At 41.7% G+C, this 11,990-nt stretch overlaps 1 protein-coding gene across 1 annotated transcript; it reads left to right on the top strand.

Annotated features, from left to right (window-relative positions):
* On the top strand, positions 1-11,753 carry FAM110C (family with sequence similarity 110 member C; the record flags this gene model as incomplete). The annotated part of the gene is made up of 2 exons (XM_017728946.1): positions 1-1,039; positions 4,289-11,753. A coding segment is annotated over one exon (999 nt), but the record flags the coding sequence as incomplete, so codon positions are not given.
* Positions 11,754-11,990: the final 237 nt, after the last annotated feature.

Raw genomic sequence — 11,990 nt, 5'->3', positions numbered from 1 at the left:
CTCCGCAAGCAGCTGGAGGCCGGCAAGCCGGGCAGGAAAAGTGCCGTGGAGAGACTGGCCGCCGATAAGGCCAAGTACGTAAAGAGCCAGCAGGTCATCAGCACCAGGCAGGATCCCGTCATCGCGCTCAGCTCAGCCTCGGAGAGCAGCAGCGAGACCTGTTCCGTGGAGAGCAAAGCAGCGAGCAGGGACCTGGGCAGAGGGACGGGCGCGAAGCCCCTGGAGCTGGGCAAGGCGGTGAACTCCTGCCGAGCCCCCCTGCAGCACGGTGCCCCCATCGCCAGGCGCAGCACCAGGAGGCAGATGCGGCCGGATTCCCTAGTGATCTACCGTCAGAAATGTGAGCTTGGGAGAGGTCAAAGCCAGGACAGCTCACGGGGGAACTTGGTGAGGAGGATATTCCACGGGTCCATAAAGGAGAAGCAGTTGGCGTCCCCTGAGTTGCCCAGAGTCATGGAGGACATCGCAGCCAGCGAGAGCAGCGAGCCTCTCTCAGCAAAGGATGGTGACCATGAGCCAAGCCACCCTGGAGCGGTGCAGACTGTCCCTGTGAGCAATGAAGGGGCAGGGATATCTACAAAGGAGCATGAGAGACCCTCAAAACTGAGTACACCTCCTGCAGAGGTCAAGGAGGTGAAGAGGAGAGGTCTCCATCGCTCCCAGTCGGACATCAGCTCTCGCTACTCCAAGTCTTTTGCTGAGTTTGAAACATTTTTCAAGTACTGTGGCCTGGAGCAGGAGGTCATTGAGGATCTTGGGAGAGAGAACTTCTCCGTGGTGTCTGACAATGTCTCCTTCAAGATCCGCAGCATCAGCGTGGCAACATCCGAGAGTGAGTTCACGAGGCACAGCGGGGATGAGGGGCTGCTGGAGGACGAGCTCACAGAGCAGGTCCCCAGCAGCACCTCCGTGATTGAGCGCAACGCTCGGATAATCAAATGGTTGTACACGTGTAAGAAAGCCAAGGAGACTAACAAGGTGATCCAGGAACTGGCATGATGGCTTCATTCAGCATGGGTTGGAGCCTGATGAACTCAAGGTGTGTGCAAAGCCTCGCCCTGGCAATTTGTGTTTCTCTTTCCTTTTTAAAGAGCAGTTGACTTCCCATGATTTGTATTTGTCTTTTCAGGAAGGGCTGGAGGAAAACGTATTTGTTAACCACATGTTCCAAGAGAGGCTTTTTTGCAAAGCAGAAATCTGTGTTATTAAAAAAACCAAAATGCAAACAAGTAAATGCTTGCAGCTTGCCAGGTTTAGATCAGACCCCCCACAGGAAATTAAAGAGTCAGTGTCTGTGAAGGATGCCTGCACTTCGCTGATTCCTGCTTTGCAAATAGCTTATTTCCTCTGATTTCTGCTATCTTAAATGCTAGAAAAAAAACTTGGAAAAGTATTCAACCCTTAGTTACAGTTATTTGGATAACAGGCTGAACAGACTACTATAATTAGGAGTACACTGTACTTATACTGTACTGCTGAAATTATTACTCATCAGGAGTGTAATGTATTTATACTACACTGCTACAGTTTTCCCCTCTTTACTTTCCTTCACTCTCTCTCCTTGCCCTTACACATAGGCACCCCCAAGTATCAGGAAGGCAAAACTGAGTCAGTGCCCCTGCTAGCAATCTTATTTCCTCCACGGCTTTCTGTTGGGACCATAAAAGTTTGTTCCAGGTGACCTCATAGCATTTCACCGACTGGGTTTTCCTCTGCAGTGGGTTTTGCTGTGTGGTTTGGTGATGGGAATGGGTTGTGTGGTTTGCCTGGGTCAGAGGGGTACTTCACTGTTTGAAGATAAAGATAATTAACACAAAAGTGTGGATCTAGGTGTAGAAATCAGTTACTTCACAGACAGAAGCAGAACAAATTTAGCTCTGGTAAAAGCTGATGTTCTGGGTTTAATAAAAGCAGTGTTTATTTTGCATATGATCTCCTGAAAAAGAACTATGTTCACGGAGCCTGTAGTATTGATAATCTATGAGATAACAGCTTTTCTCCTTCCAGTATGTAAAGCCCCTAGGATAACTACCAAAGCTTACAGTGAGGTATTTAAAAATTGCATGAGTAGGTCTTGATATGAAGGATTACATGTATATTTTCTGACAGTTCGTAATTGGTGCGTGAGAAGAACATCATTTGGTATAGATACAGCTGTTGATAGAGCATGTGGGCCTTATGAATGTGGAGAATTGTAGTCCTCGAGCCTCATTCCTATGTGTATGTGAGGCTGTCACTCTAAATTCCTTTAATCCATATAAGGCAAAAATCCATTTACTTACTTGAAACTGGTTTTAATGATGTGAAATTTGGTTCACTTTTAGAATTAGAATTTTTCTCAAAAGCCTATTTTTTCCTGCAAGAGGAGGAAGACAGGAAGAAAGCCGTTTTACACAAACTTTTCAAGGCCTTGCAGATAAGAATGTTCTCAGGTATCCAGCTGACAATTTAAAAGAAGTGTTGTTATGTAACAAATTCTTTCCCAAATAACCTTAGAGAGAAGAAAGGGCTCTCCTGAACTAATAACTTCTCCTTGCTCATCCTTCTGTGATAAAAGGCCAGGGAGATATGCAAAACAAAATGAGGAAGGTGGTGGTTTTGTGAAGCTCCTTGCCAGCTCTCAGCCTTACCAAATGAGAGGGTGAGAGGCAGATTCCAGCAAGCATGAACCACACAAGAAAAACAACAAAATTAAAGCCTGTTTGCTCCTGAATGCCCCTGATGGGGGTAAGGTCCAAGGCCAGAGCCACAGTTGTCACCACAGAGCTGGCTCCAGAGGGAGAAGCTGGCCCTTTCCCCATCCATTTGCAGGGTGCTAAGCATGTCCAGTGCTGCAGCTGAGTCAGGAGATGCTGGTGAGCACCCCAGGGAGCATCCAGTCTGCGCAGAGGAGGTGCTGCACCAGGGCAAAGGCAAGGGCAGGAGGGTGGGAAGTACTGGTGGGGGCTGAACTGGTGTAACCTCACATGGGCTTGGTCAATGGCTTTTTATTTTTACCATATAAGATAAAATGGTAGTACACCACCAACCTAACAAGGTGGTGAAAAGATCTCCATGAAGTAAACAGCAAGTTTATTTAAGTGAGTCTATGTTTATTCTGCAATAACTTTAATACCTAAAAAAAGGGAGCACTTTACGCTCCTAGCAATTTCCGTTGGCACCAAAATTTTTGACAGCCTAGGAAAGACTAATTCAGAGGGTCCTTATTTATAAACCTAATTTTAAGAATACTAGAGCTGACTCTCAACTGTTAGATCTCAGCTCTAGGGTAATTTCTGAAAACTGAGAACATACTTATCATTTAGGCCACAGAAGTGGAAAGTTCAGAAAGGTCAGCTAAAAATACCTGTACACAGTACCCAGAATAAAGGACAAGGATCATTAAGAGTTACCATAAGTTAAATATTACATTTACTGGACAGAATTTAAGGAGAGAGTTGTTATCACCACGTGATTGCAAGTCTTGTAGTTCTGATCTAAATTTTCATTCAGTCCTACACTTTCTCTGACAATACAGCATCAAGTTGGATATCTGTATGTTTTCACAATATCAAAGTATTTGGCTCTGTTTAGTTTGCTTATTAAAGGGCAGTGGACTGCTGTGCTGTGCTGCGAAGCAAAGTACTCTTCCTGGTGCTCTCAGGCACATGCTTGGAAGTTCCTTTTTTTATACAGAAACTTGAAAATTGTTGCACCTTCTTTGGACAATGAGGCAGAAACCTCATTCCCGAAATCCCAACATTTGTTATGTATAAAACAGCATTCAGGAACTGCAGAGCTTTTATGGGCCAGTGATCATTCCATTCATATTTTATGTTCTCTGTTTAATTTTTCATGAGCTCTCTGGGACCTGGTGGAGCACCAAGTAAATAAAAGAGCTATTTGAAGGATCAGGTTCTTTAGCATGTTTCATCAGCGTGATGATTGCAGAGTGTGGGTTGTGAGCTTCAGAAAACTGAGGTCCTTGGCAAGTTGGGCATTGCTATTTCTTGGTGGAAAGCTGCCTGGGTTCACTTCTGCAGTTCAGGTCCTCTCACTGACAGTTCTGCTTGATTCTAAGAAGAGGGTTCACTCTGCATCCTCCTTCCTGATTTGAATCAAGATTATTCAGCCCTGAATTTCTCATCATTCTTAAATGGATGGGCATTATTCAAGTGGAAGTCTCCTGGGAGGGTAATTTACTATGTTGGCAATAGCCATAGGCAGCTGAATAAAAGCTTTAGAGTATCACATTATGCTTGTCTGATGTGATAAATAACAAATGACACTCTTTTTCTTTTTTCTTCAGAATTGTTGACTTGGAAGTTGAACAAAACCAGACGCGGGAAGAAACTTTTCCCTCATCTGGCTTGTGTCTACTTTGTCTAAGTTTAGTATTTTATTATTGCTTCCTACCTTCACCGCATCCCCTGGAAGCCCAAGGGTGTCCAAGACTGCAGCGAAAAGTGGAGATTGTGAACTGTGCCCCAGAAAGACATCAGGAAACAAAAGCCCCTGGAAAAGCGAAGTGTGGCAGCAGCTGCTATCCACAATAATATTCAACATCAGCTCACTGCCTCAGGATGTCATTCCAGGCTGCGACAGAAGGTCTGTGTTGTGCACCCATCTCTTTCCAGCAATTAATTTGTCAACAAGGATGGAGGGAGAAAGTGGGAATGAAGTGGCAATGACCTCAGGGTCAGGTGTTCCCTTGCAGACAGACTCCACCTGGATGTTTAAAGGCTCTGCCTTACCAGGGCTGTTTGATCAGAGCTCATCCTGACGTCATTCAACATCATTTGCTGGGCTGGTGAGGACTAACTGTGGCAGCCTTACCTGAGATACTTGGCAAACATGTTGTAAGCTAAATCCATGCCAAACCTCTCTTTCTCTGAGAGTGTGCAAGCCAAATTGGTGCATCTTGTATCCATCTAGTTTGCTCTTGCTAGTTTGTCACACTGCTTGCTCAGCCATTGGAAAAGAATAGCACAAAATACTTCCAGGAGCATGGTTCCAAGAAACAGGTATTGAGAGAGGTTTTGCATTGTTTCTGCCTTGCAGAATGGTACAATTTGTTTGTAATGTGTGCCTGACTCTGGCACTGCAAACATTGCAGGGTTTGGCAGTTGTGGTGTCACACCTTTGGTTTGATGCAGTGAGTGAGCAGGCTCTTACAGAATCACGTTAGGGAGCTATGCCAGGCTGTGCCAAGCCATGCTTCCCTGGTGTGGGTCTGCAGGAGGGCTGTGCAAGGCGGCATCGCTGTGCTGCAAGGCAGGAAGGCATGTTAGGGTACAGCCAGGCCAGGGAATGTCCTGATGACACCCAGTGTAGGCAGCACCCTACTTAATATCATCAGTAAAATGCTTCATTTGGGTTCCCTGAGCTAAACGTGTTTTAAAAGGTGATACTTTGTATCATTAGTGTAATGAATGAGGCCTATGCACTATCTCCCCAATCTGTAGCTGCTTGCTAGAAAATCAAAGCATTTCAAAACACAAGACAATGCAAAAAAAAAAAAAAAAAAGCCAAAGCCACTTTCCCTTTCATTTGCACTGATGCCTGTCTGTGGAAGCTGCCCGACTGGCACAATGTTGACTTCACCTGTTGGCCCAGCAGAGGTTAAAAGCTTACTTTGTGTTACCACAGTTGTGAAAGAGTTGCCCTTGAAGAGCTCGTTGACATCAGCTAAATATCATCTGTGTTTCATTTCCATGGGATTTAAATGTGCTTATCAGTCCTTGGATGGTTAGATACATTTGTCTTCTGTTTCTAGTGTTAGGTACTAAGGTCTACATGTCTGAAGTTCTCAAGATAGGTTACAATTACAGATAAAATAATTGTTGAACCCACTTCTCAATTGGGAGAAAACTAAATAGTTTGTGTGAGCTCCTTCAAAATTAGAGAGAACACAGTGTCTGTGGATATTTTCTTACATAATGAAATCTCCATGTATATTTGTTATTATTATAAAAGGGTGATTCTCAGAAAACTTTAAGAGGCTGCTAATATGATTAGATTTATACACTTAAGGTGCAAGTTTTTAAGGAACACGGTCTAGGTTTATTAGTCAGGAATACTGACTGCTGTATCTCTTCCGTCCATGCTCCCTTTGCAAGATTCTGTACCACATATATATTTATATGTCAGAGGTAAGGATTGCTTTTCTTTGAAAACATGGATCACTGTAGATAGCTCAGAGTGCAGGAAAAATCTTTTGAGTTACAATCCAGTTCCCTGCCACAGGAGAGGAGAATTAATTTGTTTTGTTTCCAAAGAAATTTTTGGTTTCATTTTCAAACTTCTCTTTGTTTTTGCTCTTTCAGTTGAGCAGATTTCAAAAGTTAAAATGAAAGATGTATTGCTCATGAGTTTTCAATGTTAGGAAGGAATATGTTTAATTTGCTTGAAAATGCTGAACATTGGCTTTTCTGAAAGTCGGTTTTGTGGGGGTTTTATGGCAGAGGTTAGTGAAATCAGAACTGGACCCATTCTGAGTATTTTTTTAATCCCTCTTTATTTCTTTGTGGATAGTTCAGTAGAGTTCAGGTGACTTTCCACACTGATGAGGCAAAATTTCTCTGGCTTTGTTCAAACTCTGTAGGAATCCCAAGTATTCCCGTTTATTTCAGAGGTGATGTGGACCTGTCTTAAGATCTTTGCCTGATAAGCTATAGATTCCCGTTATTTAATAATACCTTCTGGGGAAGCTAATAATTTGCATTTGCTATATGTCAGAACAAAAATAGATGACAAACTTTCTTTCTCCATACATTTTGGGAATGGGTAATTAAGTGCTTTTTCCAAATGATGAAAGCTCTGGTGTTCATTCCGCTGTTACATGTAAAGGGTTTTCCTTTCTTCTGCTGGGTCTTTCAGTCATATCCTTCAAAATGAGAAAAACTTGCTAATGTTAGCCACTACCTATCTTTTTTTCCAAAAAAAATCATCATTTTTTGGTTTTTTTTTTTTTTTTTTAACTATTTGATTACAAAAGACATCCTTTGGGATGGGTAGAATTTTCCAGCTTTGGTGTTAAGCTGTGGAAAAGTGGACTGTTGCAGTTTGAACAGAAGTTTTAGCAACAGAGTTGGTTTTCCAGTTGTCTGGGGAGCCTAAAACGGCGGATGAAGACAAAGGCTAGTCATAAATTCAATTATTTTGTTTAACTAGAACTATGTAAACAAAAATAGTCAAATGGGGTGCAAGTGTGCAGAACAAACTGCTGTTTACACCCAAGTGTTTCATGGTTCTCCAGTGCTGTGACAAGGGGCAATGTCTGCAGCTGTAGCATAACAGGAGAAAGGTACAAAGTCTGGGGTTTATGGCCTGGAAGCAGGTATTTGCAATGAGATCAGACTGAAATCTTTGCAATATATTGTAAATATTACTGTACAGAAATCTATAAGAAATACAGATTTTTCTATATGTATATTAGTTTTCTAAGGGGTATAGTCTACACGTTTTGTGAACTCAGCCAAGAATTACATCAGTGGGGATTAAGCAGAAACTTCTTCTGGAGCAGGTTGTCCTGCCACTGCCTCCTGTGAAATTCCTTGCATCTGCTTTTGAATCCTTTGAAATGGAATACAGCCAGATCTGATACGGATGTTTCACCATTGTTATGCTTATATTCCTGTGAAAAAAACTGCGTGCTATTGAATGCATACAAATAAAACTACCACTCTGGGAGGTAATGTTTGGTTTTTTTAAGTATACTTTTATTTTGCTGTCTCCATTAAAGTACTATTAAGTTGGAATCCCATTAGGGAATTAATTTCTCTGTGAGCGAGGCTGATACTCAACTGTGAACATCTGAAAGTGCCATGCATCCCTGAGCCATGCCCAGACCTCTGGCTGAGAACTTAGGTGGGGAGTCTCACAAGAAGGTGGCACGAAAACTGTTAGCTCTCAGTATCGGTAAATTTGAAGTATATGAGGCTAGGGCTGTTCTACAATGTTCTAATATTTTTCGTTTCAGAATATGGCTGAAAAGATTATTTCTGAAGGGTACTATTTTTTCCCAAACTTTAGTATTATATTTGGGTTTGCTCGCTGTCAGAAGCTACAGTGCACTGCAGGCAATACCACATTCATCTCAGCCAGTGTTCAAAGTGGGAGGGAGTTTGAAGTACTGCTTGGAAAACATGCTATCTCCAGAATCTTATAAACTGTTGTTTGACTGTTCTTTCCATAGAACAAATTCAGTATGTTATGCTAAATCCCTGTTCATTTGTTTTGTGACGAAAGCAGCAGAAATACTGGCTGCGTACAGTGAGCTTTTACGAGAAACCAATGCACTCCTGTTTCATAGTTATCATTTTGATATGGTCTAATCTGCTGAGACACAAGTGTTTCACCAGCCAGCATTTGAAGGGAACTTGAGAAAGAGCTAAAGGATGCTTGCTGTGCAGATTGGGATCTTCCACAAAAACCTAAGAGCAACTTTATTATCATTGACATGTAACCTTCCTCTCACAAGTCCTGGGTGACCTATGTCAGTGCAAGGTACGAAGCAAGTCTGGAAAGGGTGGCAATATGTGCATCCCCCTTTTCTAAAGAGGTTAATCTCCCATAGCGAGCCTTTTCTTGTCTTGCTGCCTTAGAGAGGACAGAGCCATCGTAGTCTGAGAATGACCTTGGGCTTCAGCCCACCTGAGCATCTAGGAACGTCACTCTTAAGTAATTTTTTAGATTACACCTTTATCCCGTTATTTTATGAAGTCCAGTGGATTTCTCCGAGAAATAAGGTTTGGCAAGCTCCTGCTCTTGAACTGTCTGGTACAAGCAACCTTTAAAAGTCCACAGCTTACTGATCCACTGCTTTGCTTCTTATTTGTCTCTGGGTAGTAAGTAGATGTCGGAAAGAAACCAGAAAAAAGGCCTTTTCTGGTGTATTGTTGATGCTGACGCATTCTGAACACACAACTGCAAAAGTACTTAGTATCTCCAAGAGCTTTTGCCAAAGAACAGCCTATGTCAACAGCAGGCAAATAAGCAAATACAGGACTTGGCTTTACTCTGCAAAAATATGCCTTCAAATTTTGAGGCCATTTTGTGATTGGGCTGTATTTATCCTGGCTTTATCCAGTGGTACTGAAGGGGACTATGTCAATTCATTTAAGTATAATGTTGTAGCGAGAGGTGGTAGATGCCCCATCCTTGGAAATAAAATGGGCTTTGAAAGGACTACTCAGCTCATTTGCAGGAACTGATGTAACAGCAGTCTGTTGAGGTCTCCATGACAAAAGGTGTTGAGAGTTTTGGTCAATTACTTGCCAATAAAATTTTTTATATAGCAGAAAAGCAAACAGTATCAAAGAAAAAAATTCCTTCCAGATCAAAGTCAGCTACATATATCCATCTCCAGGAATAAATCTAGTTACTGAAAGAATATGAAGTCCTGTAAAATTAGCTTGCACATTTGTACTGGATTTGAGTTGCCTCAGCAATTATGATGGAAAATATCTAAGAGCTGTGATTGTCTGGGTTTCAAAGTTTGCCTCAATCATCAAGAGCTCTACAGGAGTACCAATTTTTATGTTCTTTTTCATAGGCAGTAGCAAGAACCAGAGGGTAGCCGTCATCAACAGTTACCCACAAAACCCTGTGATTATTGGTTGGTTTTTGATTGGCATTAGAGCACTGAAGCAACAAGCACCGAGATTTAGAATCGCACACAGAGGCAGGCACAGCTGAGCACACAAAGGGGAATGCTGCTCCTATTCCTTCCTTTTAGCCCAACCTCTTCTTGCATCACTTTTTCTCTTTGGTGACCAGGAAGTCTTAACCTCTTCCGTGGTTACTCATCGGTCTGAGTTGCTCATCTTACGCCCTCTCTGACAGTCCCTTTCCATGTTTACATTTCCAATGAACTCATTCATGTGCCAATTGTTACACAAGACACTGTTCTATTTGTCCTCATTTTTGTAATCTTTTTTTCTGAATAATGCTTTCAGTTACGTTTTACACCCTTCTGCTCAATCTTTTTGTTTTTACCTGAAGGAAACTAAGAGCTAATCATGCAAAAAGTCAAGAAATGAACGTGTTGTGTAGTTAAGCAAAGCTTACAAGATCAGAGACCAACTCTCTAGTCCTTTCTCATCTATATAGCTCTTCCTGCATAATTTAGCATGTAATTTTTCATTGTTTTCTTCTTTGATACCTGTTTGTAACATCATTTTTGGCTTGGTTTATATCTCCCAGATTGTAAGTCTTTCAGAGCTATGGTGATGCTTTGTCTTCAAAGAGCTCTGAGCACAGCTACTGCAACATCAAATGCCAAAGCACAAGTCTTTTCATGGTGTAGTGTAGTGTAGTTTAAGCCTTCTAAGGAAGTTCAGTGTGGCCAAATAAGAGCATTAGGACAGTGAAAGCCAATTGGGTAAGCTTTGCAGTAGCAGGACTGAAAAAATAAGACTGAAGCAGTTCTGCATGGAACCCAGGACAGCAAAGTATCTCTTGAGCTTGTTGGAAAGATGCAGTACGCCACTCATTTCTTGGGAATGCATCTTCACTCAACATTTATTTCCTGCAGGAAAGTAAATTTAAGAATTTTACCACATGCTAGAGTTGACCAACATCAAATAGGGATGTAGTCTATTGGGTTCACCTGTAAACAAACTGAGGTGACTCTCCAGGCATCTATTGGGTTTAAGAAGAGCATCTGCAGAGCTGCCTCCATCTGCTCTGACAGCAGTGAGAATAGGATTCCATTGTTTCTCCATGTCATAAAAAAGGATTAAATTCCTTGATGTCAATTACTATAAAGAGGCTGAAAATTGTGTAATTTCTGAGAACAGGCCTCTGATTTAACATTCCAAACCAGACTAATTGTCTGTTGCTCCAATTTTCCTAAATGTTCAGGTTTTTAGATTGTTTAATTTTATTACCCTACAGTTGGTAGAAAGACCATCTTATTCCTCCAGAACTTGAGACATTAATAGATCATCTTGTGTTGCTCTAAAACAATTGCAGAAACAAAGTGATGGGGTGGTAAGAGGACTTCCCTGCCCACTGATCATAGAATCATAGAGTAAGCTGAGTTTGAAGGGACCCACAAGGATCATCAAGTCCAACTCCTGGCCCTGCACAGGACAATCCCAAGGATCACACCATGTACCTGAGAGTCTTACCATGCACTGTTTGAGAGAACAATTTTCTTCCCTGGCCGCTTTGTCTAAAATCCCCATTTACCTATGCTTAATCTTAAACTGTCACAAATAAATTCCCCTGATGTTCAAATATTTACAACAGAAAGCAGTGTGGTTTGTATTATGCTAGCATCTTGTTGTACCTGAGGACAGAGGCCAATATTAACAACAGTCCTCATATGTAAAATGTTTGTACAAAAGCAGGCATACATAAAAAATCTTAAGTCTGCTGATAAAACCACAGTACGTAGGATAATTTGTAAGATTTGTTATGGAAAAAATAAATATGATGCAATAAAAAATAATTTCCTACAAAATGCAAGGGAACAAGGAAAACTAATTTGGAGGAATGTTTATCTCCCAAAGTTACATAATTTGATGTATTTTTGTCTTTCTTCAGAGTACCCTAAGAAATGCTTTTACAACCTATCTAATGGTTCAGTAGAGCTGGCAAGATCTGGGAAGGTTGCAGTAAATTGCAAAAGAGATGTTTCCTCACAGAACAGAACTCAGATTCTGCCTGCAGTTGGGAGGCACAGGAAACTGTTGTTTTAATTAGAAGTATGGATTTAAATCTATTTATATTACTTTAATTGTAAAATAAAATTGATTCAGAAGTGTTGCAAATGTCCACGTGCTCAATTGTCCTTCAGCAGTCCTCCCTCTGCTTAGTTCAAGTCAGCTTGCCACAGGGCGCAGCTGAACAAAAACAACTGAAAAGGCTTGAAATTCTGAAACGTTCATTTAGCTGAGATGTGGCCACGGAATGAGATCTGGCTGTCGAATGCTGTGGAACTAGTTACCCTCCATCAGCTGCAAATCCAGTCTCCGAGGTGTGCTGATGTACACGAGAGCAGA

This window comes from Corvus brachyrhynchos, unplaced genomic scaffold, assembly GCF_000691975.1.
Source record: "Corvus brachyrhynchos isolate BGI_N302 unplaced genomic scaffold, ASM69197v1 scaffold1, whole genome shotgun sequence".
Lineage (NCBI taxonomy): Eukaryota > Metazoa > Chordata > Aves > Passeriformes > Corvidae > Corvus > Corvus brachyrhynchos.
This window is presented reverse-complemented; position numbering and strand designations above follow the sequence as displayed.